The sequence below is a fragment of the Felis catus genome, chromosome A2 (genome assembly GCF_018350175.1).
Source record: "Felis catus isolate Fca126 chromosome A2, F.catus_Fca126_mat1.0, whole genome shotgun sequence".
Taxonomy (NCBI): domain Eukaryota; kingdom Metazoa; phylum Chordata; class Mammalia; order Carnivora; family Felidae; genus Felis; species Felis catus.
In genome coordinates, this window is record NC_058369.1 from 63,574,711 (window position 1) to 63,601,716 (window position 27,006).

The 27,006-nt window shown below is 52.2% G+C and overlaps 1 protein-coding gene across 1 annotated transcript in view; it reads left to right on the top strand.

Moving 5' to 3' along the window:
- Positions 1 to 27,006, top strand: part of ABCA13 (ATP binding cassette subfamily A member 13) — a 396,806-nt gene that overhangs the window by 180,429 nt on the left and 189,371 nt on the right. Inside the window, exons 36-41 of the mRNA XM_045052108.1 lie at positions 6,623 to 6,760; positions 7,987 to 8,164; positions 9,804 to 10,022; positions 15,088 to 15,284; positions 19,695 to 19,852; positions 21,464 to 21,694. Of these exons, the coding sequence (XP_044908043.1) occupies positions 6,623 to 6,760; positions 7,987 to 8,164; positions 9,804 to 10,022; positions 15,088 to 15,284; positions 19,695 to 19,852; positions 21,464 to 21,694 (1,121 nt within the window). The remainder of the gene's footprint in view (positions 1 to 6,622; positions 6,761 to 7,986; positions 8,165 to 9,803; positions 10,023 to 15,087; positions 15,285 to 19,694; positions 19,853 to 21,463; positions 21,695 to 27,006) is intronic.

Genomic DNA, 27,006 nt, shown 5'->3' on the forward strand with positions numbered 1-27,006 from the left:
GTGGTGATTCACCATTTTCAACGTGTTGACTTTCTCCAAGTTAATGTATGACTTTATATAATCTACACCATTTAGTATGAACCGTAGTGGTAATACAATAAAACCCACATAAGTCATTCACATAAAAATACTAAAAAAGGCTTTTGGTTTTAATTGTTGAAGTGTTTCTCAGGGATAGCTAGAAATGTAAATTAATGACAGTGGTCGAAAGTCGTTGAAAACAATGAAGGGGACTGGTGGCCAATGATCACATAGACCCTCACTGTGAATTGTCAAGGATTAAAATGGTGGAGTACGGGGGCACCTGGGTGGCTCAGTCGGTTAGGCGTCAGGGTCTTGATTTTGGCTCAGGTCATGATCTCACAGTCATGGGATTGAGCCCTGCTGAGCATGGAGCCTGCTGGGGATTCTGTCTCTCCCTCTCTGCCCCTCCCTCCCTCACACTCATGTACATGCTTTCTTCTCTCTCTCTTTCTCTCTCTGTCAAAATAAATAAATACACTTAAAAAAATAACAATAAAACGGTGGAGGACTCATGTAATGACAGTAGAGCAATGGAAGAGATTAGAAAGTTCGGAAACCGAGTCACCGTAAATAATAGTTCGATTTGTGTTAAAGTTCACATTTTTAATCAATGAGAAAGGATACAAGTTAGACTCATTCATTAATTCATCAGAAGTAAATATTATTAAAGTAATGAGGAAATGAGAAAAGTATGATTTTTTTTAGGAGAGTATGATTTTAGGGGCCCCTGGGTGGCTCAGTCAGTTAAGCGTCTGACTTCAGCTCAGGTCATGATCTTGTGGTTCCTGGGTTCGTGGGTTCGAGCCCTGCGTCGGGTTCTGTGCTGACAGCTCAGAACCTGGAGCCTGCTTCCGATTCTGTGAGTCCCTCTCTTTCTGCCCTTCCTCTGCTCACACTCTGTCTTTCTCTCTCTCAAAAGTATTAAAACATTAAAAAAGTGAAAAACAAAAAGAAGTATGATTTTAAAGACAGCAAAAGCCTTTCTAACCATAATGCCAGAGACAGATATACTAAAAAATCAAGTTTCCATTATAAGAATGGGAATCAGCATTTTAAAATATCCACAGAAATAAAATGAAAGGATAGTTTACAAGTTTATAAAAACTAATGAATACATGAAGGAAAATGTTAAAATTCTCAAGTCAGATTTTAGGAAGACAAATGATGTGTTCAAGGAAACAACTTGAACAGACCATTATATAAAGTTTATATTTGATAAACATAAAATAGTTTAATGTTGGACAGAGCATATTATTGCATAGACATAGAAGACTGTTTTCTCCTTCTCTGATGAAAACTGTAACGACTTGGGGAGGATTAGGGCCTTGATTTTTCTGTGTAGGTGTTTAGTTTATGGGAAACCGAAATAATTTAATTATGCGGCTCAGGACCTCGGGGTCGTGAGTTCGAGCCCCACGTTGCGTGCAGAGTTTGCTTAAACTCTTTACAAAAAGTGTTTATTCTCTTTGCCACAGAGATTTAAAGGAACGGCCAGATCAGTTCAAAACAGACGTTCACATAGATGCTCTTGGCACAGTATCTTTGAAAGCAAAATTCTGGCTAACCTATATTTCTAAGATAGTGGATTGATTATGAATCAACTTTACATTGATAATACGGACTCCTGTGAGCTAGTCACACACTTGTGGTGTTGTGTTTTATAGGAATATACGTGGATGTAGGATATGGGAGATCATTGGCTGCTGTGTACCAAACTATGAAATAAGGGATAAAATAGAACCATATTCAGTTAAAATCTTTGAAAAGTTTTCATTCCAGTATAGTTAACACACAGTGTGCTATTAGTTTCCGGTAGACGATATGGTGACTCAGCACGTATGCACATCACCGGAGCTCACCAGGATAAGTGCATCTTTCAAGCCCGTCACCTGTTTCCCCTTCCCCCACCCGCCTCCCTTCTGTTGACCATCAGTGCGTTCTCTCTAGTTAAGAGTCTGTTGCTTTGATTTGTCTCCTTTTTTTTGTTTGTTTTATTCCACGTATGAGTGAAATCATTTGGTATTTATCTATCTCTGACTGGCTTTATTTCACTCAGCATTGTATACTCCAGGTGTTTGCAGATGGCAGGGTGTCATTCTTTTCATGGCTGAGTAATATTCCATCGTGTACAAATACCACATATTCTTTATCCTTTCATCAGTTGATGGACACTTGAGCTGTGCCCATAGTTTGGCTATTGTATGTAAGTAATGTTGTAGGGTGCCTCGGGGGCTCAGTCAGTTAAGCATCGGACTTCGGTTCAGGTCATGATCTCATGGTTCATGAGTTTGAGCCCTGCGTCGGGCTCTGTGCTGATGGCTCAGAACCTGGATCCCGCTTTGGATTCTGTGTCTCTCCCTCTCTCTGCCCCTCTCCCGCTTGTGCTCTATTTCTCTTTCTCTGTCTCTCTCAAAAATAAACATTAAAAAATTTTAATAAAGAAATAATGCTGCTATAATCATACTAGTGCATGTATGTTTTCAAGTTGGCGTTTTCCTATTCTTCTGGGTAAATAACCAGTAGTGGAATTAATGGATCATGTGGTAATTCTATTTCTAGCGTTTTGAAGCACTCTTATGGTGTTTTCCACAGTGGCTGTATCAGTTTACATTCCCACCAACAGTTCAGGATGGTTCTCTTTTTTCCCACATCCTCACCAACACTTTTTATTTCTTGTCTTTTTCATATTAGCTGTTCTGACTGCTGTGTGTTAATACCTCATTGTGGTTTTGGTTTGCATCGCTGCTTAAGTGATGGTGAGCATCTCTTCATGTGTCTGTTGACTATCCTCATTTCTTTGGAGAAATGTCTGTGTCTCTTGCCCATGAAAAAAAATTTTTAACGTGTATTTATTTTTGAGAGAGAGAGAAACAGAGCGCGAGAGGGGGAGGAACAGAGAGAGGGAGACACAGAATCCGAAGCAGGCTCCAGACTCCGAGCTGTCAGCACAAAGCCCCACACGGGGCTCAAACCCACAAATCACGAGATCATGACCTGAGCTGAAGTTGGATGCTTAACTGACTGAGCCACCCAGGCGCCCCATTAACATGACATAGTTAAAAAAAAAAACTTTTATTAATAAAATGTAGTGCATTTCACAAAACCCTGCTAATTTGAAAATATTTGGTTCTACATTTGGGAAAAGCAGTCTCCAATCTTTCGTCCCGAATTTGTGTGGTAAGAGCTCCGTGAACCGTTACAGCCACGCCGTGTCGAGTTTTCGGAAACGTTGAGCTGGCATCACGTGGCTGGGGGGGGGGGGTTTTCTGAAATGCTGAACACTTCTGCATCAGACAGTGATCTCTCAGTGGTTTGCAAGGTGTTTGCATTCCTGGAAAACTCAGTGTGTGTTAAAACTGCACAGAAAGTTGTCCTAGGCTCCACTGGCTATACTGGGACGAGCCTCCCAGAATGCAGGTCAAGGGCAATTCTTTGTTGGGCTGGGTCGTTCTGCCCTTTGTAGGACCCTCACCAGCCCGGTTGCCTGCCCACAAAAGGCCATCAGTGCCACCCCCATTTATTAACCATGTTGTTATGTTTTCTGCATATCTGATGCTCTAACATCATGGGGCCTCACTGACCCTGGAGGAGCTGTCCCCCCAAGGGTGAGCCGATTCCAAGAGACAGTAGAGGACTTGCTCATGAGCTCACTTTTCATAGGCAAACCAGCATCTGGAGCTACCCCCTCCTCTGTAGGCCATCCTATCCTGGGCCGTCATCACCTCTGGGCAGGGGACCAAGCAGCTTGGGGGCGGCCTCTGTGCTCCAGAGCCTGTTGAAATTATTCAAATACCCAACCTCAGCCTGCTGCCCTGCCTCGCGTGTTCTCATCTCCCCTCCCCCTCTGTCTCCCGAGTGACCCTGGTGCTTCCCTGCATGGCCCCGTGTGGCGCCGTGGGCTCCCTGCTCCCGGGCACTGAGCAGCAAACTATCTTTACAGGGCACCTGTCTCCTGATCCGTTGGCCACCCCGGGCCTGAATAATGATAACAACCTACCGTTTCCAACACCCGTGCACTGGGCCAACCCAGACTACCCCTTTCCACGTTTCCAGAACGCCTCTGCGAATGTCCTGTGTTGAGATGCACAGTTGGAAAGTCCCCGGTGGGTAGGGAGGACCCCCTGGACGGGGGCGGGTGAGGCGTGTCTCCACCTTCTTCTGCCCGTCTTCTCCGTGGAGTGAGGGGGCAGGTGCGGACCCCAGCATCCCTCACCCTGGTGTCTGAGCGGGAGGTTCTGTAAGGATCCAGGTTTGAGGTCACCGGTGGGTCTCCGTGCCTGTGCGCGTGCTCCCCGGCGGACATCTGGTCCTCCCAAAGACTCTGCTTTCCGTAAACCCTTCTTTATGTGCCTCCAGTGAAATTTGATTTCCTCGATCTGTCTACTTTCATTGACTTCTGCTTTTATCACTGTCAGTTTTGGGGGGCAATGCTAATGAGTTTCCTGGCCTGTGCCAGCCAGCAGGCAGCTCCCCTGCAGGGGACAAGCTCTGTGGATACACAGGGCCTTTGCGTTGATTAATGTGCTCGATTCCATATGGTGATGCGAGCAGGGTGCTCGTGCTCTTAGCGTGCACGTGACATAAGACACATTTGCATCTGCACGCCAAGGGGGAGTGCAGGGGACCGCTTCGGAGCCGCGTGGCCTCCCCCCATCCATTTACATTAATAGATTCATTAGCAGGACTTTAAAAGTGCAAACAGATTAGAGCTGGGATGGTTTAATTAGCAAATCAACCATTAATATCCAATTTGTTTCTCATCTCTATTTTCTGACCTGGTAGTTTCTAACTCCAAAAGGCCCCTGCGGTGTCTCCCATCCTTCCTGTCTCTGCAGCCTGGACCCAAGATCAGGTGTCGCTGAACCTCGTGGGGACCGTTCGGTGTCCTTGAAACTCGTGTCTGTGCGTCTAGGCGCCCCTTTACCCCTGCTAATGCGGACTCGGACTCCCCAAGGTGTTTTATTCTCTGTTCTCTTGCCCTTCCAGCAGGTGGCGCCCACTCACGCTGTCAAGGGCAGTGACCCATGGTCACCGGAGCGAGGTCGCTCAGCAGAAGACCACCTCTTGGTGGGGGGTTTGGTGGGGTTGTCATCTGCCGGCTCCTTATCTCTTTTTATTTCTGCAAACTCCTCGTTCGTGCATGTGCATGGGGCCCCTGTATTCCCATTAAGGCAGCTGAAGACACTGGGGTGTGCAGGAGGTGAGTCGTGTCTCCAGACCTGTTTGCATCGAGGGCAACATGCTCTTGCTTCTGGCCTGTGTTCAGAGAGGCGCATACCACGGGGCCGCCGCAGCTCAGCAGCCTGTGTCCTCCGACAAGTCTTGCTGGGCCCCTGTCCCTTGGGGGAAGGAGGGGTGATAATAGCACCCCCCACGTCGGGTGGTTGCAGGACCATGTGAATGAATACAGGTGGAGACCCTGGCCAGTGCCAGAAGAGAGAGCCTGGGCAACAGGATGCAATTATCCGTGAGCCGCTCGTCCGCTTGCTGGTTAGGGGTAGTTACTAGTTCTCTGGGGTCTTGGGGAGCATCCAGCCTGTATCTGTTTTCTAGGGCGGACACGGGCTGAGGCCCACAATCCAGGCGTGGGGAGGGCTGGCTCCTCCTGAGGCCCCCTCTCCTTCCCGTGTCCTGTTGATCTGCCCTCACTCCCTGTCTGTGCCCCAATCCCTACCTGTAGGGACACCGCATGACCTCACTGAATCCAAATTATCTCTTGAAAGCCTTCCTGCAAATACAGCCCTGTTCTGAGTTACTGGGGGTTGGGATTTCAACGCGAAGTTTGGGGCACACAGCTCAACCCATAAGAGATGGTGGCTGTTAGGTCAGATGACCAGCTCCCCACCTTCCTTCACTTTCCCGGTCCTCCTTTGCGACCGTGTCTTTGAATCCTTGGGTTAGGCGGGGTGATGGTCACGCATCTGCCCTTGGCCAGAGGGTCAAAGTGCAAGATTGTCTGCGTAGGCCTTTTATCTCTTAAGTGACTTGTCGGATTCCCAGCACTCAACCAAACTTAGGCTGGAATGGGTGCGTTAAGGAAAATTGAGAGGCATTAGTAATTAAATCCGCGTGTCATGGGGGCAGAGTGGCTATGAAGTGGGCTGCAGTGAATTTGGAGCATACGTCTGAAGAATGCCGATGTTTCCTATGGAAATCTTAGCAGCGTGTATTCTTTGTGCATGTCTTAGCGGGTTAAAGCCTTCATGGTATTAATCCATGTCCGGTAACCATGCAGAGGACAGAGGAGTGACAGACGGAAGGATGGCGGGCTGGGGCGGGGCTTACTCTGGGGGATATTTAGCAGTTGTGCGTCTCTCCTTTTATCTTTAATAAATACCTGCCTGTTCACTGAACGCTCAGAAGGCCTCTTGAGGGAGGTGGCTGTGAGGGGGCCCAGCCGCCGGCCGTGGGTCAGGCTGGAGAGTCTGGGCTCCCCACATGGCTAATACCCATGCCCCCGGTTGTCATCGGGTCCTGTATGGGGTGTGCCTTCAACACATTAACGTGGAACAACATTTTATAATAATTGGCTAAGCCATTCTCTTACAGAATCTTACAAGGAGAAAAAACTGGTTTTAATTGTGTCTTGTTTTTTTAGGAACTTTTGGATTAAGGAAACCATGGTATTTTCCCTTTACCGCGTCATACTGGAGGAACTTGGGTGGTTTTGTGGCAAAGAGACCACACGCTCCCAGTTCTAACCTGTCCTTCTCCAGCGAGAACTTTGACGATAAAGGTTTGTAAAGAGTAGCCTTATTAGATGCGCGTCTTCCCTTCCGGTCTGTTTTGTTTCTGTTTTTCCTCCTGGTCGAGTCTCTGGAACTTGGTGTGCCTTCCTCAGCTGCCCGCTTTCGGGGGTCGGTCTCGGGCTCAGAAACACAGTTTGGGGCAACGTCGTAAGAAAGGATCCCCTGCTGACGTTTGCGTTGGGGGCCAGAACCCTGGAGTGTCGATGCACCTGTTGTCTGTAGCCCCGCTGTGGGCTGGGTGCGTCTGTGCGTGCGTTCTCTGTCTGCAGGACGAAGCTTCTGCTCTAACATGAATTTGTGTGAGAAATAAAAGGAGAGGTGGTCAGCCGTCAGGTGTAGTGTGCTGTAGAAATTGCAGAGCGTTTCACACACGCTAGCTTATTCGTCATGACTGAGAGGAAGACCATCACTGCCCTGTCAAGGCAAGGAGCGTGCTTCCCAGTGGTGAGGGCAGGACCCCCGTCCATCTGGGCTCCCCTTATGCCCCTTCCACAGAAGCATGACTTCAGGGGCAATTTACAGATACACAGGCTCCCATCATGATAGTTTTATACCACAAGTCAACGGTTGTAAGGTAACCTTTTTTCTTTTCTTTTCTTTTGTTTTTAGATTTTTAATGTTTATTTTTGAGTGAGAGAGAGACAGAGCGCAAGCAGGGGAGGGGCAGAGAGAGAGGGAGACACAGAATCCGAAGCAGGCTCCAGGCTCTGAGCTGTCAGCACAGAGCCCGACACGGGGCTCGAACCCTTGATCCATGAGATCATGACCTGAGCCAAAGTCGGACACTTAATCCAGTAAGCCACCCAGGTGCCCCCATAACCTTTTTTCTTTTTTTTCTTTTTCTGACTACACAAGTCAAATAGGAATCTTTGAGGACATTCGGAACATACCACACCACAACAGACTATCACTCATGGGCACTTTGGTGCGTAACCTGCCTGTGATTTTCCCTCTGCATACGTACAAATTGTGTGTGTGCATGTTCCTTTTTCTTGTCTTACGAGATGCATAACAGTAGGGCACAAAAGTCTGTCATCAGCCACTCCATTTAATTGAGGCCATTATGTAATTTGCCTCTTGCTTTTGGTAAGGAAGGGTGTTAGAGTTGTGCGTGTTCCACGGAGCTCTAATTCGAATCCACGGCAGACGACTGAATTCATAAGCGTGAGCACCACTGGGAGTCCTCCAGGCTGAATCTGCCTCTTCTCCTCAGGGTCCTCGCTGCAGATCGGGGAGGGAAAGCCAGGAGGTCCCCCGGGCGTCGCCCTGCTGTCTGTGACCAAGGAATATGAGCGCCACAAGGCGGCCGTCCGAGACCTGACCCTCACCTTCCACAGAGGCCAGATCACTGCCCTGCTGGGGACGAACGGTGCCGGGAAGACCACAGTCATGTGCGTGTCCTTTCAGCCTCGTCAAATGCGGGTTTGATTCTAAAAAATGTCAGTTTACCTGTGAGACAGGAGGCTTAGGTTTCTTTTCTTCCTTTTGGTTTTGAGACGGAGTCGCTGTGTGCTCTGGGACAGACAGCTAGTGGGGAGTGCGCAGCAGCCGCCCTCGGCTGGGGGCAGACGGGGCTTTACCCCTTTACCCCTAAAAAGACCCTGAAGTCTTTTATCCCCTACACATAACCCACCGTGATTTTACTTTAGTCTTTGAGCGTCCTATGACGCTTCCCATCTTATCGCTACGCTTAAGTTTTTTCATGTATCTATGGGAAGATGAAACTTGGGACCAAGTCTGCAAATGTTTTAACCAGTTGAGTATTTCTTTTTTCATGTTCTGCTTTTTGTGTGCTTGGGCTTTTTTTGTGAAGGCTTGGTGTTTGGTTTGGGGTCCAATGGCTCCAGGTTTGATTAAAGAATCAAATTGTGGAATCCCAGAGGAAAAACGAACTCAAAAGCGTGGGGCTCACGCAACAGCCCTGAGCTGCCTGCAGAAACGGGTCTCGTCCCGGGAAAAGCCCCAATATGGCCAAACTTGTTCCAGGAATAAAGACATTTCTCTCGGTTCTGGTTTCATACGACTAACGTGCACTTAGTTAAACGTGAAAAGTATTATTTGCTTTGAACTTCCTAAGAAACGTGGCAAAGTAACATGTAGAAAGCTTCAGAAATTTCAATTAAAAATAGAGAAACAAGGAAAAGTTTTCCTCTTGGCTTGGATTGTGAAATAGAGCCGGAGATCCCACTGAGCGTTCTTGTAGGGTTTTCAGACTGGAAAAGTAGGCATTCTGCAGAGAATGAGTCAGAAAGCCAGCTTTGGGAGTACACTTTTTTCTTTCTTTTAAGTTTATTTATGTATTTTGAGAGACAGACAGAAAGCATGTGTATGGGGAGGAACAGATGAGAGAGAGAGAGAGAGAGAGAGAGAGAGAGAGAGAGAGAGAGAGAATCCCAGGCAGGCTCCACACCACCAGTGCAGAGCCCGATGTGGGGCTCGAGCTCACCGTGAGATGATGACCTGAGCTGAGCTTAAGGGTCAGACGCTTAACCGACTGAGCCACCCTGGCGCCCCTGTATAATTTCTCAGAGATGTGGAAATAGTCTAAAACCTAAATAATACACTTTCTGAGATAAAGCAGCAGAGCCAGGCAGTCCTCGGGCTCCCTTCGAGGAGGCCACGCAGGCGAACTTCCTGATTTGACGTGGACAGCGCACCTGAGAGAAGCCAGGAGCTCCCGGCCACGGAGTTGCACGTCCAGGCTTGCGTTCCACTAGGCTTGTGTCTCTACTCAGGAGGACTTAAGGAAACACGCCATCTCCTTCCCTGGTTTCCGTGTCTGTAAAACAAAGTCGGATTTTACCGTGTTAAGCTCCCATGCTAGAATGTCTATGATCAGCACGTTTAGGAGAGTATAAACATCATCATAAGCCCACGGCTCCGAGATTAAGCCACCCATCCTGCTAAGCTCCTTCCGGCTTGTCACTGTGTAAAAGCGGGTCCTTGGACGGTGGCCCCGCATCCCTCTGGGTTGCTGGCATCGGGAGCAGCGGGCTCCTGGGTCCTCTGCTGATTTGTCGTCTCTGGCAGATCCATGCTGACGGGGCTCCACCCGCCCACTTCCGGAACCATCACCGTCAACGGCAGGAACCTGCAGACAGACTTGTCTGCCATCAGAAGGGAGCTCGGGGTGTGTCTTCAGCGGGACGTCTTGTTTGACAACCTCACCGTCCTGGAGCACCTGGTCCTCTTTGCTGCCATCAAGGCGCCGCAGTGGACCCGGAAGGAGCTGTGCCAACAGGTCAACAGGTTAGCGCCTGCCGTGTCTTTGGTAGTGACGGGTGTACAAAGAGGTGCTTTAAAAGTACCTTTGGTGTCTTTGCTTATGAGAAGAGGAGAGCTAGCAAATTGTCTTTCACTGTGGAGTTAGGACACAGCCGCCAGCATTGGAAATTCCAGAGAAGGCTTCTCAGGGAGGACTCTGAACTTGACTTGGCCTGTCCTTGGGGTCTAGTTGGGTGAGCCCACGTGGGAACGTGTGGCCGAGGCTGCGCGTGGAAGGTTTGTGTCTGGAGCACGGGGCCGGGTGTGTGTCCTGAAGTGAAAGAATGGGGGGTGGGCCGAGAACTAGCTCCTGGGGCCCAGCTGGATCTGCTAAAGGGGGTCAGACTTCTTCACACAAGCAGGTGCACATGGGCAGGGGAGGGCCAGCAGCTGCCGTTCTGGTAGACTTGTCCTGCGGCCCCAGGGTAGAGAGCACAGCCCTGGGGAAGACCGGGGACAGAGGCCGCTTTGAGCGGGGGACCGTGGCAGCCTGAGGGGTGGCAGAGCCAGTCAAGGGGGAGAGAAGAAGTCCCAGAACTGAAGACTGTTCAATGTCGGAAGGAGCAGACTGTGTGGACCAGCAGGATGTCCAGGGTGGGGAGGGGAGGAGTCCGGTGGATGGCTGAATGCATTTCCGGTCTCCCTGGACCAGAGAGAGGAGGGAGGAACTGGAGGTCCCTGGTGGGAAATCAAAGCGGTGTCTCGGGGATGAGCTCGGAAGGACAGGTGGGAGCGGGGACAGCAGCCTGAGTCACGGACAGCAGCCGGGTGGACGGGAAAGTTTATTTATTTCGAGAGACAGAGCGAGAGAGAGTGGGGGATGGGGCAGAGAGAGTGGGGAGAGGATCCCAAGCAGGTTCTGTGCTGCCAGGGGCTCAATCTCACAAACTGCAATATCGGGAGCTGAGCTGAAATCAGGAGCTGGACTGGGCCGGCTGGCCTAGTTCAGGAGGCGAGTCGGGGCTCCTGCTCTGAGAGCAAGTGAGGCCAGAAGAGTCACGGGTGCTGAGCTGGCAGGAGGGGCTCTCACCAGACACGGGGTGAGGTGGGGGGGGATGTCCCCAGCAGTTCTGGCCTCTGCTCAGACAGGCGGAATGTGGCGTTGTTCCTGGAAAAAGAGAGGGCCGACTTGGGAAGGAGGTAAAGTCATGAGTGCATCTTACAGGGGTGAGTTGGAGGGGCGGGACGTGTCTGACACCAGAGCCCCTGCGGCACTGCGTTTAACACCTTCTGTGCCGGGCACTGCCGCGGCCACCTGCGGGCAGCTTGCTACAGAGTGTCTCCCGGAGACGGGGACGGGGCTCAGCTTCCGGGCTGGGGAAGCCAGAACATGGCCTGGGGCTTGGCTGCAGCAGGGCTGTGCTGCCTGTCCCTTGGGCCGGTTGCCGTGCCGCACAGTCTGGGGTGCAGATCTGTGGGAAGCGGACATTTGCTGAGGGGAGAAAGGGGGTTCGCGGGCACATTTCTAGTGTTGCATTTCAGACGCCCATTAGGAGATCCCAGGGGTCTGAGGGGATGCTCAGGCAGTGCATGCAGGGGACAGGGGCTTAAATATGCACTCTCAGGGCCATGGAGGGCAGGCGGCAGGCAGGTTGGGTGGTCTGGCAGGTGCACGGGAGTCAGGTGGGGGAGTGGGCAGGCAGGCAGGTGAGGGGCACCAGGTAGGTGGGCAGGCAGGCTGGTGGGTGGTCAGGCCGGTGGGTGGGCCAGCACCCCGACAGCACGTGGGAGCATCTGGACTGACGCAGCCTGGGTCACCATGGAGCCCACGTCTGGGCCGTCAGTCCTGAAGGGATCTTGCCTGAACAATCCGTCTTCAGGCTAAGATGGGTCTAGCAGCACACATGGGAATCCTAGAGAGGTAAAGTGAGCCAGGGTCAGAGACTTTGTCTTGTCAGTGAGAAGACACACAACAAAACAAGACCACGAACCGGACCATGAACCAGAACATGGTAGAGGGAGGAATTCTCGGGGCTCAGGATCTGACGTAGAGCAGGAGGTAGAATCTGCACCGTGGTTACCTCGAACGCCCCATGGAAAGCCGTGTTGGACAAAGACTCTGAGCTGGTTCTCTGCCACCTTGGGCCCCCACTTTCCCACACCTGGAAGGGTCCGCGTCTGGGCTGATGTCAACCCCACAGAGGTGGCCGTGTTTAGGGACCAGGGGGCGTGGACACATCACATCCCTCTGGAGACACACTCCTGTTCTGATGGCCGTATTAAGGCTCTGCGGCAGGTGGAGTCTGAACCCGGTGAAGGAGCCTCAGGGGACATCAGCCCATAAAATCACGTGGTGCACCACACTGCATGTTCACGGTGGTTTCTTCTGTTCCTCGTCTGTCCACGGTCACGCCGTGGGCAGCTTACATGGGCCTCTGAGGACATTCTCCTCTGCGGGGGCCTCGTTTACCTCTCACGGCGTGCTCTGGAGAGGCCCGTAATAGCAAGAACCGTGCTCATGACCGTGGAGGCTCGGACGCGCGGGGAGAGCGTGTGTTTTGTGCGCCGCAAGCCTGTCTTGAATTTGAGCGGGCACTTCGCGAGGAATGGCTGTGATCGGCCGATTGGGTCCCTAAGACCTAGATTTAAAAAAAAAAAGGCCCAGGTCACCACCTATTCTAATTTTAAAAAATGGCACATGCTCCGTGTCACGGCAAACTCTGCGATTATGATCGGGTTTAAATCAAGTGCTACTTGGACTTCGTCTTTTTTTTTTTTTTTTTTGGACGTAGGCGACCTTAATAGTTATCTGTTTGCAGCGTGTTACCTAGAAACCAGGCCAATTTGTACAAAAGCAATCTGTGTGAGATCACGTTTTAGGATAGCAGCTCCTGATTAGAGGGAGCAGAAACTGAAGACATGGGGTTTAGAGCCAGCACACCCCGAACTGGGTCCGGCGGCACCACCCGATTCCCTTGACGCACAGGATTGTTAAGATGTGAGTCAAGGGAGACGGGATCCCTGGGAGAATCTTCCGAGTGCGTATCTGTCAGGATGTCGGGTCTCTACTGTTTTGCCCTTGATTTGCCCTTGATTTGACATCAAGAAGTCAGAAGAGGAACTTGATCAGGACTTCAGTCAGGGAGATGTCGCTATGGGGCTCTTGGAGTTCTGGCACACACCATGGGGCCCCAGGTGTTTGAGGGTGGTGAGGTCGTCAAGGTCTTGTGTGCAGGTAGATAAGGGAGGACAAAGGATTGGGCGCTGGGCAGGTGGCAGTGGACACAGTGTGGAGACAATGGACAGGTGAGCAGGACCACCCAGGGGGCGGGACGGAGAGACCGGTCGGGAAGGGGAAGACAAGTCCGCTAAGGAGGGGCTTGGTCAAGTGCATCAGATGCTATTGAGGGTCAGGTCCAACGAAGGCTGAGGGGCGACCTGTGGATTTCGGGTGTGGAGGTCGTTGGTGACCTCGACAGGAGTTTATTTATTTGAGGGCAGGTGGTGGAGGGGACAGCGGCAGAGAGAGAGAGAGAGAGAGAGAGGGAGGAAAAATCCCAAGCAGACTCCACACTGTTAATGCAAAGCCTGACAGGGCTGGAACCCACGAACCTGGAATTATGACCTGAGCTGAGATCAAGAGTCGGACCCTCAACTGACGGAGCCATCCAATCGTTCCAAGGGGACATCACTCTTGGAGGCAGGGAGGGCCCTGTGTGAGTGGGGGACAGTGGGCAGCTGAGCCTTTGGGGTTGAGTGACTGCCAGAGGCCAGGACTAGCTGGGAAAAGGGATGTGGTGGACAGAGGGGGATGTGGGACATCGACCTCTGGAGGACTGTGGTTTCTGGAACGACAAGGCCCCAGGTGCAGCTGGCTGTGAGTGGGTGGAATCAGGTTCAGGTCAAGGTGATGGAGGGGTTTGAGGTTTAATGTCACAACGTTCTTGAGGAGACCTGCTTGGGGACACCTGGCATCTTTCTATTTGTTTTCTGAGCTGATTGATCTCTGGTCAACATGCCTGAGTTGGGTTTAACAGCTGTATTGGAATCACCCAGGTGGGGCCGTGTCGGTGGGCCATGTCTAATTGGTGACAGACGGTCAAGATTGTTATCTGCAGAAAATGCTCTGTATCCCGCCCTGGGGAGCTACGTGAGCTCTTTCCGGGCCAGGGTGGAAAGGTTGTAAATAATGACACAGACAGGACACATTTACTTAAGGATCCGACAAGCAGGTCCTTGGTGTCTTTGCTTAGGCTTCTGGAACTTTCTAGAACAGGATGGTTCATGCTAAACTGTGTGGAACCTTTATGATTCCTCTGGCATCCAGCCTCCTGTCTGACTGCGTGCTGGCGAGCCGGGAGTGGGAAGGATGCTCGCAGCTTAGCAGGCAGGGAATCCTTGGGCTGGGGGCCAGGCTTGGGGAAGAAAGAACACGATGGAAGAAGGTGAGGAGGGGGTGACTGTCTGCCGAGTTAATAGGGTGCCATGGCGGAGGGGGAAAGAGGAGACCGCAGAAGGAGGTGAAACTTCGCAGGGGGAGGCTTTCCGGGCTCCGGGCGTCTGGGATCCAGAGCCCCGCAGGAGGGCATCGATGGCTGACCCTCACACGAATGGACTCTGACAGTTCATACTTAGCTTGTGGCATTTCACGGGAACTTCCCGAGTCCTGAGTCAGGAAGGCAGGTGGATACTGACGTGGGGCCGGGGGTCCCCGACTCAGAGGCCTTCCCCGGACCACCCTGTGGTGCATGGTGGAGCAGGACCTCCGCTTTGCTCCTTCTGACCCCAGCAGTGCACCCTCTGGTGGAAATGCCGGCCCCTCTGTAGAGGGCACGGTGACATGAAGAGAGATACCTTGTCCGGAGAGGAGACGAGTCTCTCCTGAAGACGGTACTTGGTGGACCCCTGCTGGGCAGGCCTCGCATGGGGCCCGTCGGGCGTGATTTCCCCGGAGCCTCAGGAAGGCCGGTGCCTCCGCGTCCGGACTCTGGAGCGCACGACGCTTCCAGGCCTCCTCCGCGTCCTTGCTCGTCCTCGTTTGTGGGGTGCCGTCCGCAGTGGAGCTGCGAGGTGTCGAGGGGGAAGAGTGAGGGCTCCGCTCTTGTTTCAGAACCCTGCGGGACGTGGAGTTAACGCTGCATCGGCACAAACAGACCCGCGTGCTCTCCGGAGGCATGAAGAGGAAGCTGGCCATCGGCATTGCCTTCATCGGTGCGTCGGGGACCGTGGTTCTGGACGAGCCGACCAGCGGGGTGGACCCCTGCTCCCGCCGCGGCATCTGGGACATTCTCCTCAAGTACCGAGAAGGTAGGAACGGGGCCGTGGCGCTGTCTTCCAGGGACGCTGTGGCGCGGGCAGAGCAAGGAAGGCCTTCTTCTGTGAGGGGCCGGGTCGTCCCCCCCGGGGGGACACATGACCTTTTCCAGAAGAAGCAGCTGTCACGAGAGCCGACAGAGATCTGTCTGTGATACGGCGTCTCTGTAGTGCCTGGGATCACTTCCTTTGAGTCCCATCTTCCCAACTGACTTCACGATGGGGTTATCAATGCAGGCTGTATGTGATTTCAGTGAGGACTGTACTCCTCTCGGGGCGCCTGGGGGGCTTAGTCGGTTGAACGACCAACTCTTGATTTTGGCTCAAGTCATGATCCCAGGTTGTGGGATGGAACCCTGCGTCGGGCTCTGCACTGGGCGTAGAGCCTGCCTTGGGATTCTGTCTCTGTCCCTCTCCTCCCCCACCTGCTCTGTCTCTCTCTCTCTATAAAAAGAAAATTGAGCTCCTCTGAATTGTGTGCCATCGTGGAATCCTAGGTGATTAGAGCAGGTGTCCTTGCTGTGACGTAGAATGAGCCCTCCTTTCCTTGGGTGAGGAAACTGGGGTACGCAGAGATGGGCATGGGGTTTGCTCACAGCTATAGAGGGGGCTCGGGGAGCCCGGGTGGCTGGGGACTCCGGGCTGAGGGGTCCCTGTATCACCTGTTTTGTCCTGGGTTTCCAGTTTAGGGCGTGGGATGGGCAGATACTCACTCCCCACTTCGGACTCCTTCTGTGATCCTGACAGCCTCGGAGCATTGCCCTGGTGTTTCACACAGAAACACCCCAGTCGGGAAGGAAGCAGGGGGAACAGGGTGACTTAGCTTGTGACTATGGAGTCTGGAGAAACTCTGCTTTGCTTTTCTCTCTTCCCTTTTGAGTACAAGACCTGACTTGACCTGAGCCTTCTCCTCCCTGGGGAGGATTAGGATTTGCTGCTTAAGAAATACACAGAGCGGGGGCACCTGGGGGGGCTCAGGCGCTGAAGCGTCCGACTTCGGCTCGGGTCATGATCTCACGGTTCGTGGGTTCCAGCCCCGTGTCAGGCTCTGTGCTGATGGCTCGGGGCCTGGAGCCTGCTTGGGATTCTGCGTCTCTCTCTCTCTCTCTGCCCCACCCCCACTCGCTTGCATTCTCTCTCAAAATAAATAAACCAATTAAAAAAAAAAAAAGGAAAGACACAGAGAAGGAACCAGAAAGAAGCCCTGTATTCTTAGCACTCAGAGGGCCGTGCCCAGAGGACCCAGGCCATCACGTGTCTCCTCAGGAAGGAAAGATACTTCATCCTAAGGCTGGGCTCAGGGAGGAAGATGGCACTAAGGAAACGTGAAATAACAATCCTGTTCCTTTTGGTTCCAGAAACGTGGGGGGGGGGGGGGGTGTGGATGCAGAAGACAGAGAAGAAGCAGGGAAACGGAATGAGCAGATAGATGGTGGCTTTCTGTTCCCTTCTGGGTGTGGGCCTGGGATGGGGTGGGGCTGTACCACCACCAGGGGGTGACCTGGGAGGGGGGTGGGGCTGTACCATCAGGGGTGACCCTAGAGGGGGGTGAGGCTGTGTCAGTGGCTTGGGCTCATCTGACCTCCTGCAGCCTCACTGCTGTTCTGGAGGCCCAACAGAGCGCTGGGGCCAGGGAGGTGCCCATGGTCCACATCCCACACATTCACGGGTGCCAGGCTTTGGCACTGAGGGGGAGACACGTTTGTCAGAGATTATGACTGCGTCAGCAGGGCAGAGGCCCAGAGATCAGGGAATGCTCTGTGCTCAGACCTGACCCTTTCTGGGCCTCGCCTAAGCTCCCAGGGTCATCCGGAGACCACAGCACAAGAGATCTTGACCCTTGCCCATAAAATGGGAGCCCCTGAACCTCTGTGCCAGAGACCCTGAGCCCCACTTAAGGGAAGGAGGAAACAGAGATAAGCTAATTAATTAATTTATTAATATTCATTTAGTGTTGAGAGAGAGACAGAGCATGAATGGGGGAGGGGCAGAGAGAGAGGGAGACACAGAACCCGAAACAGGCTCCAGGCTCTGAGCTGTCAGCACAGAGCCCAACACGGGGCTCGAACTCACGAACTGTGAGATATTGACCAGAACCGAAGTCGGACGCTCAAACGCCTGAGCCCCCAGGCTCCCCGAGATAAGGCTGGTTTAAACTGCACTAAGTCATTTCCCTGCCACTCCTGAGTTGGGGCTGATGAAGAAGATGTGCGAGCAGCCGACCAGCACACAGCTTCCATCGTCCCCGAAAGCGTGAGTTGCGGTATGCATCAGCTAGCAAGGCTGCTGTTCTCCCGCACTTTAAAAACTAGAGATGGAATCTTCCAGGGTTGAGTCATGAACACAACGGTATCTCTGGACAGAAAGCCGATGCGATAGAATGTCCCATCCCGTTGTTATAACTTACTTGTTTTCTCACTGTCCTTGGTCGGCGAGCAGTGATTTCTGTCTCCAAAAAGGAGACCCAGAGGGCTGGCTGTTTCGTCTCAAAGGAGGGCCGCTCTGACTCAGGGTAGTGAGAGGTAAGTAAGCAGCTGAGTTAGGTGGTCCCTCTAGGAAAACATGTGCTCAGGAATCAGAATGGATCGCTGATTCTGGAAAGAGCCCCACACTCCCGGGTGACCGTGCTGTAGCTTTGTGAAGCAGATGTAAGGACTGAACAAAAACAGTTGTTCCCTGCTGAGTAGAAAGAGGCTTTTCTGCCTGCACACCAGCGCCTGCAGGGCTCGGTTGGCCTGGGGCTTTATCCGCATGTTCCCTGCCTTCCTGGGCTCCCTTGGAAGAATGAGGAAGGACAGGATGCCCGGAAGAAATTAGCATGGAACTACCTAATTCTCCGACTCACACTCTCGCTGCACATGACCCTGGAGAAACGATCACATTCCTGTGTGTGTGAGTGTTTCCGCGTGTAGGGTTTTGGGAGAAGTAAGTGTACTGTGGACGAAAGCGTGTGGCTCCATATCAGGTCCTTGGGTGCTCGGTCAGTGAGCTTGTCGTTACTATCATTAAAATAGACAAGAGGAGGGGCGCCTGGATGGCTCAGTAGATTAAGCATCAGACTTTGGTTCAGGTCATGATCTCACAGTCTGTGGGATCGAGCCCTGCTTCGGGCTCTGTGCTGACAGCTTGGGCCCTGGAGCCTGCTTCGGATGCTGTGTCTCCCTCTCTCTCTGCCCCTCCCCTGCTCATACTCTCTCTCTCTCTCTCTCTCTCTCTCTCTCTCTCTCAAACTGAATAAAACATTTAAACAATTTTTTTTTTTTTAAGAATAAAAGCACATGAGGGGCACCTGGGTGGCTCAGTTGGTTGAGCGCCAGACCTCGGCTCAGGTCATGATCTCGCGGTCCGTGAGTTCGAGCCTCACGTCGGGCTCTGTGCTGACAGCTCGGAGCCTGGAGCCTGGTTTGGATTCTGTGTCTCCCTCTCTCTCTGCCTCTCTCTTGCTCACGATCTGTGTCTCTTGTTTCTCAAAAATGAATAAATGTTAAAAAAAAAAAAGACAAATTTAAAATAGACAAGAGGAGGTGGAGGTGGGGGATACCACTTTTGGAAGGAGGGGCATGGAACATACCACGGAATCCATGAGAGACAGGAAAGCAGCATCTTATAAAGTAATGCTTTGCAGTTTGGGGGGTGTGTCTTCTTATCCCCTGAGAGACCATCCTGGGTCAATAATCAATATCTCTGGACTTAATATACTTTTATTTTTTTTGGAATGTAAGTTCTGTTTGACGTTTATTTTTAGACCATTGTCTGGTGTGGGAATGCATCACCCCAAGTGTAGGTTGCACTAATCCCAGGGTCTAACCGGCCCCGAATCCCAGATCAGGGACTGAGCAATTTTTAGTAACCTCGAAGGACCTCTGGATGGGAGGTTGGCCTTGATCTTTGGGACACAGCTGTGGTGAGGGTGGTCACGGCACCCACCTGTTGCGCTGGGGTCTACATTTCATGGTTTCCTTTTGGATGCCTTTATCTATCTATCTATCTATCTATCTATCTATCTATTTATTTATTTATTTAATGAATTGGGGAGACTAGTCTTTTCATCTTTCTGCTTTATTAAAAAACATCAAATCAGGGCTCCTGGGTGGCTCAGTTGCTTGAGCGTTCAACTTCGGCTCAGGTCATGGTCTCACGGTTCGTGGGTTTGATCCCCGCGTCCGGCTCTGTGCTGAGAGCTCGGAGCCTGGAGCCTGCTTCAGATTCTGTCTGTCTGTCTGTCTGTCTGTCTCTCTCTCTCTCTCTGCCCCTCCCCTGCTCAAGCTCTGTCTCTCTCTGTCTCAAAAATAAACATTAAATAAAAACAAACGTCAAAAAATTAGTGATGGGCTTTCAATCGTGTCTGGGATCCCCTGGGGGCCTTCCTGGTGCCCGTTCTGACGCCCCTGCCTTGGGACGCAGGTCGGACCGTCATCTTCACGACCCACCACCTGGATGAGGCTGAGGCGCTCGGTGACCGTGTGGCCCTCCTGCAGCATGGCCGGCTCCGCTGCTGCGGTCCCCCCTTCTGCTTGACCCAGGCCTACGGCCAGGGACTCAGCCTGACGCTCAGCAAGCAGGTATGACGCACAGTGACCTAGGTATGCGGGAGAAATGCCCTTCCTGTGTGGGGCAGAGGAGACAAATTTGGCCATCCTGTGACAGAGTTTTACACTTTGGACTCAAATCAACTGAACGAATATTGATTCTGAGTCCAGTGTTGCCCGTAATGCTGCTGTCCTATGAAGGGAGGCCTGAGGGCCTTGGGGTCTCGGTACATGTGGAGGAAAGGGTGTACCTGAGAACGAAAACATGGTCACTGTGGTGTGTGCACAGCATGCTCAGGAGCCGGCAGGGTGGGGGTCTGTTGTGGGCTCCTGGTGGTCGGGGAAGGGGGCCACTGAGCTGCAGACAGCGTTTCCTGGTGGCCCCGGACAGGGACTTACCGTGTCATGGGTGGACTGGAGAGGGAGTCGGTAATTGAGTGGAAGTCTCTGTGCACAGCGGCCCGGATGCCAGAAGAAATCCCCCAGGGCTGAGCGGAGCAATTAGCCCCTGTGACCCCAGTGCATTTGCACTGACAGAGGCATCAGATGAGTCTCAAAAGCACCTGATTGGTAACAGCATCCGCTGGGTCTGGCCAGGCAGTATCGTAGCCCAGATGCTCTACAAGTATTTTTCTTCTTATTTTTTTAAATGTTTATTTATTTTTGAGAGTTGAGAGCAAGAGAGAGACAGAGAGTGAGCAGGGGAGGGGCAGAGAGATGGGGAGACACAGAATCTGAAGCAGGCTCCAGGCTCTGAACTGTCAGCACAGAGCCCCACACTGGGCTCAAACCCATGAACTGTGAGATCATGACCTGAGCCGAAGTTGGACACTTAAGTGACTGAGCCACCCAGGCGCCCCTGGAAGTATTTTTCTGACAGTGACTGTTCTTTTTGGAGGCTAAAGCTTTATGGTAATGTAGTGAGGGGCCTCCGGGGTAAAAGGTACATTTCAGAGGTCCTGTCAACCGAAGCCTGGCAGAGGTGGCTGTGGGGTTGGGATGCAGGGGCTGTGGGCCCTGAGTCAAGGTTCCTGCTTCCTCTCTGACTTGGGTAAAGTATCTTGCTGTCCCAAGGTGCCTCCTTCCCTCCGTGGTTGGATCCTTGTCTCCCCTTTAAGAAGACCCAGCCCTGTATCCTGTAGTCCCCTTGCTAGGATTGTCCCCAGGCTCAGGGGGCCCATGTGCGTATAGCCCTCCCCAGGCCTGTCCGAGGAGCCTGGTGACCACTGCCAAGATGGGCGTGCGGGTCTCACCTTGTTGGAATTACCACCAGAGATTTATTTTTAAAAAGAAGTACAGGGGAGCCTGGGTGGCTTGGTCGGTTACACATCCAACTCTTGGTTTCTGCTCAGCTCATGATCTTATGGTTTGTGAGTTTGAGCCCCATGTCGGGCTATGCACTGATGGCGTGGAGACTGCTTGGGATTCTCTCTCTCTCTCTCTCTCTCTCTCAAAAATAAAATAAACTTAAATAAATAAAAAGAAGAAGTACACCGTGTCCTAGAAATGCCCGTGGCTTAAATGATATTTCTCGACGTCGCTGCTTTGAATTGGAATTTCAGACGTGACCTCAGATGACGTAAAGTCGGTATTTTTGGATTAACGAGCCTTGCCGTTTTCTCGCCCCCTCTGTGGGACGGCCAGCCTTCTGCTCCGGAGACCGATGACCTGAAGCACGTCGCTCGTGCCACGTCTCTGATCCAGACCTACATCCCTCAAGCCTTCCTCAAAGACAGCAGCGGGGCTGAGCTGGTCTACGGCATTCCCAAGGATGCGGACAGAGCCTGCTTCAAAGGGCTGTTCCAGACCCTGGAGCAGAACCTCGACCATCTGCATCTGACCGGCTTCGGGATTTCAGACGCCACACTGGAAGAGGTACGTTCAGCTGGTCGGGTGCGCTTTTAACTGACTACGTTTGGTTTGCCACCCTGCGTCGGTGGTGAGGCGGGGGTAAGGCAGCGGGGAGGGCGCGTGACGGAGAACATGACCGATTTATTGTTTCCAGGGTCTGATCAGTGCCACACACCACGTAAGCCAATATGGACCGGAGCACGCCCCATGGGTCACTATCGTTCTTTAGGGAAAATCCGCATTTTTAGATTTGAGAGCTCTGATGTCTTTACTCCGGAGTCGTTACATGTCTGAACGCTTGTCAGTAGTCGGGGGGTGGCTTGCCTTGTCTCCTCATCTGGAGACCCCCTGACTTTCTCCGTGGACCTGCTTCTGTTTGGGAGCCCATGGCCCCACCCTGGGCAGAGGAGGAGATGTGCAGAAGGTCAGGCTCACGGATGTTGCTGGCTCCTGGCGAGCCCCATGCTGCCCCCCAGTCACTTGGGACTTTCCTGTCACTTTCCTTACGCTTCCTGTCACTTGGGACTGAGCCGGCTGACGTCCACCTTTCAGTGTGGTTTCTCTGTACCAGCGGGAGGCCGACCCAGGCATTTCCTCCAGGATGGCCGTGGGTGTAGCTGAACCCAAGGCGAGCCTTGCTTTGGGGCCTGGAGCTCGGCGAGCCTCAGCTGAGTTGTGATTTCCCCTCATTTATTATCTATAGAAAGTGCTGCAGATATAGAATGAAAATCCATGATGCAGAGGGGAAATCTGGGCAGAGTCTCGGAGCCCTCTGTCTTCGTGAGGCAAGAATAGTCCTAGGAGCTGATGAAGTTTGTGGTTTGCAGTCAGCACTCAGAGTCGGAAATATTAGAGACCTTACAGAACCACGAGAATTGAAAGATCGTGACTTCTAGAATGTCGGAGCTGGGGTGCCTGGAGGGGCTCAGTAGGCTGAGCTTCTGACTCTTGATTTCAGCTCAGCTCATGATCCCAGGGTCCTGGGGCTGATCCAGCCCAGTGTCAGGCTCTGTGCTGAGCATGTAGCCTGCTTGGGATCCTCTCTCTCTCTCTCTCTCTCTCTCTCTCTCTCTGCCTCTCCTTTGCTCTCCTCCCTCCCCACCCCCCCACCCCCCACTGCCCACCAAATAAATAAGCAAACTTAGGAAAGAAAAAAAGAAAGTCAAAGCCTGAACTTTGGGCTGTGTTTCGGAATGGATTCGGGGGGCTGGGTTAGCAACGTGACAGAAACAGCGACCACGTGTGTGTGAATCAGTGTAGATAGTGGCCGCAGCAACTTTTGTCTGGAATAAAATGGTCACAAAAGATGGTAAAATGTAACAAGATTTACCGTGTATTTTTTTAAATTTTTTTTTAATATTTATTTATTTTTGAGACAGAGAGAGACAGAGCATAAGCAGGGGAGGGGCAGAGAGAGGGAGACACAGAATCCGAAGCAGGCTCCAGACACCGAGCTGTCAGCACAGAGCCTGACACGGGGCTCGAACTCACAGACTGTGAGATCGTGACCTGAGCTGAAGTCGGACGCTTAACCGACTGAGCCGCCCAGGTGCCCTAAGATTTACCGCATTTTATTTTATTTTATTTTATTTTATTTTATTTTATTATTTTTTCAACGTTTATTTATTTTTAGGACAGAGAGAGACAGAGCATGAACGGGGGAGGGGCAGAGAGAGAGGGAGACACAGAATCAGAAACAGGCTCCAGGCTCTGAGCCATCAGCCCAGAGCCTGACGCGGGGCTCGAACTCACGGACCGCGAGATCGTGACCTGGCTGAAGTCGGACGCTTAACCGACTGCGCCACCCAGGCGCCCCGATTTACCGCATTTTAAATATGTAGTATGTATAACTCAATATATTCTAAATGAACCGCGAGCAGGACCCTTGTAAAGATACGTCCAGCGTCTGGGACTAGAGCATCGTAGTGGAAAGGGTGTGAACTCTGCCCCCGCCGGTTCTAATCCAAATCCTTTTCCTTCCAATATCTAGGGCCTTGGGTACATCATTCTACTCGTGTGAGGCTGGGGGTTTTGATCTTTGAAATGGAATGACTGCAGCGGCTTACTTGGTTATTCTAGGGCTTTGCCATAACACTTCCTGCTCAGAACAAGCCTGTCAGCAATGGTAAAGGTTCTTCCTGCCTGTGGAAACACAGAGAGTGACATCATTGTCACAGCTTTGGAATGTCATGGAAGGAAGTCGTATCCGTGCTCCAGGGAAACGTGCCAGCTGCCGTGTCTGCGAGCTAGTAGTTGTGATAGTTGGGAACTTTTCGGTCACTGTTTTCCTGCACGCACAGGGACCCACCACCTTTGAGAGTCGTCCTAACGGTTTGGGTCGCTTGAAATGGAAAAAGAAGGGCGCCAGCATGGCTCGGGAGGTTAACATCCGACTTGGGCTCAGGTCATGATCTGAGGGGGTCTGTGCTGACAGCTCAGAGCCTGGACCCTGCTTTGGATTCTGTGCCTCCCTCTCTCTCTGCCTCTGCCCTGCTTGTGCTCTCCATCTCTCTTTCTCTCTCAAAAAATAAATAAATAAATAAACATTAAAAATATTTTTTAAAAAAAGGAAAAAAAATTTTCTTTTTTTCTTTTTGGTCTTTCCTAATCGCTTTTATTTTCTCAGTGAAATGGGAAAGAAAGGCATCAGCTGTACATGAGCATGGGGAGATTTACCGACAATAATTTCCTTTGCATCGTAAGGTGGGGGCGTGGCCCGTGGAGCCCAGACTTGCTGTGCGGGTCTGTGGCCCAGCATCCCCGGGCTCCCCGGGGCTGGGGGGGGCGGTGGTTACCAGATGCCTGGTGTCTTGTTCGAGGCCGAGGGGTCCTCAGGCTCAGCTGATTCTCTGCCCCGAGAAGAGGGCACAGGTGCATGCGGGAGTATGGGCCCACCTTTCGGACCAAACCCACTTACGGATGCTGTAACGAGCGTTCATGGTCAGCTTCTGTACACTTGCATACTCACAGGTGAACACACATGGCAGGGAGAGCCAGCTTCGTGGAAGTGGCATCTCGTCTGTCGCCAGTGACGTAGGAGAGCCGACGCGTCCTGTGACCGTTCTCGTTAGGTAGAGTGCGGTTCTGTGGAACACTTGGCTTGACTGTTTTAGGAATTCAGACATCACAGGGAAAAGTGGTGAGGGGTCTGTATGTTCCGTGTGGACGCTTAGCTTTAATGTTTTGTTAATCATTATGTATGTTTAGAGAAAAGCCATATAGAAAATTCTTCTGTGTTTTTCTTTGTGTTTCTGTCCCTCCCTTCCTTCTCTCTTCCCTCCCTCCCTCCTCCCCTCCCCTCTTCCTTTCCCCCCTCTTCCTCCCCTCCTCCCTTCCTCTCCTCCCCTCCCCTCCTCCTTCCCTCCCCTCCTCCTTCCCTCCCCTCCTCCTTCCCTCCCCTCTTCCTCCCCTCTTCCTTCCCTCCCTCTTCCTCTCCCTCCTCCCCTCCCCTCCCCTCTTCCTTCCCTCGCCTCTTCCTTCCCTCCTCCCTTCCTCTCTTCCTCTCCCCTCCTCCCCTCCCCTCTTCCTTCCCTTCCCTTTTCCTTCCCTCCCTCTTCCTCCCCTCAATCTTCCTCCCCTCCTTCCTCCCCTTCCTCCTCCCCCTCCCCTCCCTCCTCCCCTTCCCTTCATCCCTCCCTCCTTTTCCTCCTCCCCCCACCCTCTTCCCCTCTTCTCCCTACCCCTTCCTCACTATCCTTACCTCCCCTCCCTCCCTCTCACCCTCACTCCCTCCTTCCTTTTCTGCCAAATGATCAGGTCTAGCTGCATTTCCAGCCACAGCCCTGGATTAAATCAGAGACTTCTGGAGCAGAGAAGGTGTCAGCTCTGCCTTTTACTTGTTTGTGCGTGCTGATAGGGCTCGTTTTAGCTGCCAGAATCTTCTTTAAGCCACTCGTCTCCTTTGTAAGTGTGGTTTTAGTAAAAGCTAGACAAATCAATGGGAAATTGACTTACACGAGCCACAGAAAGCTGTCACTTGTGGGGCCCAAGGGGCCAGTGAGGCAGCCTCTGTCACTGCGGACCCGCTGCCCCTGGCTGATGCAGGACGCCTTCCATATTAGGAATGCCCACCTTCTGACAGGGTTTAGTGGGAGTGGAAACCGAGGTCCTCGTAGTTTCCTACACCCCGGGGTGGTGATGACTCTCCCCCAGGGCAGTCCCCAAGGTTTGGACTGAATCGAGGGAGTTTCTCAGCACCCGGACCGCAGAGCCCCGGGTTGGAATCCATTCTCCAGGCCATTGGCCAAATGTGTCCCTGGGAGTTGTGAGAGCCACAGGGTGGGGTTGATGGAAGGGGCTCCTGGCAAAGCCTGAAATGCCCATGAAATGCCCAGGGAGCCAGCCTCGGAAGGGCTGGAGGGCTGGGTGGTGCTGGTTGGTCTTTCTGCCACCCTCCTGGATGGTGAGTTCCCCTGGGGCATTTGCGCCCGTGGACGGCTCCGGGGCTGTGAGCTGGTTTTGTGTGTGTGTGTGTGGGGGGGGGGGTGCCTCCTTCCCACACCCTGACTCACTGACAGCCTGGCCTGGCCTCCCCTGCCCGGGGGTCCTTCCTTTCATGGCTGATGTCTGTCCCCTTCCCTGTCCTCCACCCTGGAGAGAGGAGACTGTGGAGGAAGTCCCATGGCACCATGCCCAGAATCTTAAGTCAAGTTTAAAATTTTCTGGCCTGTGCCGCTTTGTAACAGGAGTTACCCCAACTAATGATACCGATCTTAAGCGGTGTCCATTTCCCCATAACCTTTGCTTCTATGGCTGCCTAATTTCTGTTTAAAAGGCTTCCTGGGGCACCTCAGTCTGTTGAGCATCCGATTCTGTTTTGGTTCAGGTCATGATCTCACAGTTCATTAGATCGAGCCCCGCATTGGGTTCTGCATTCACAGTGGGAAGCCTGCTTGGGGGTCTCTCTCTGCCCCTCCCCTCCTCACTCTTCTCTCTCAAAATAAATAAACATTAAAAAAAAAAAGCCTCCAGGATATAGTTCGTCCTGCAGGCCCTGAGTGCGGTGGGAGCAGCTGGGTCGGGGAGCAGCCCGCGTGTGGCTGGAACCCCATTCTTCTCCTCGATGAAACAGAAATTTCTTCCCTAACGTTCTCAACACCGTTTCTGTTTGGATCAGATAATGCGATAACCCTGAGAACAGGTGACAAACCGCAGGAAGTCATGCAAAGGTGAGGACTTCTCTGCATCACTTTCACTGCATGTAAATCCAGAATACACGTGCTGTGGGGTATTCGGAAAGTAAGCGTTTCTGTATTTTAGCCCTTCTGTATTTTTAGTGTTATCTATAGGTATTTAATCACAGCACAGCTTCTAGAAATTCTTGGTTTTCAAATTTT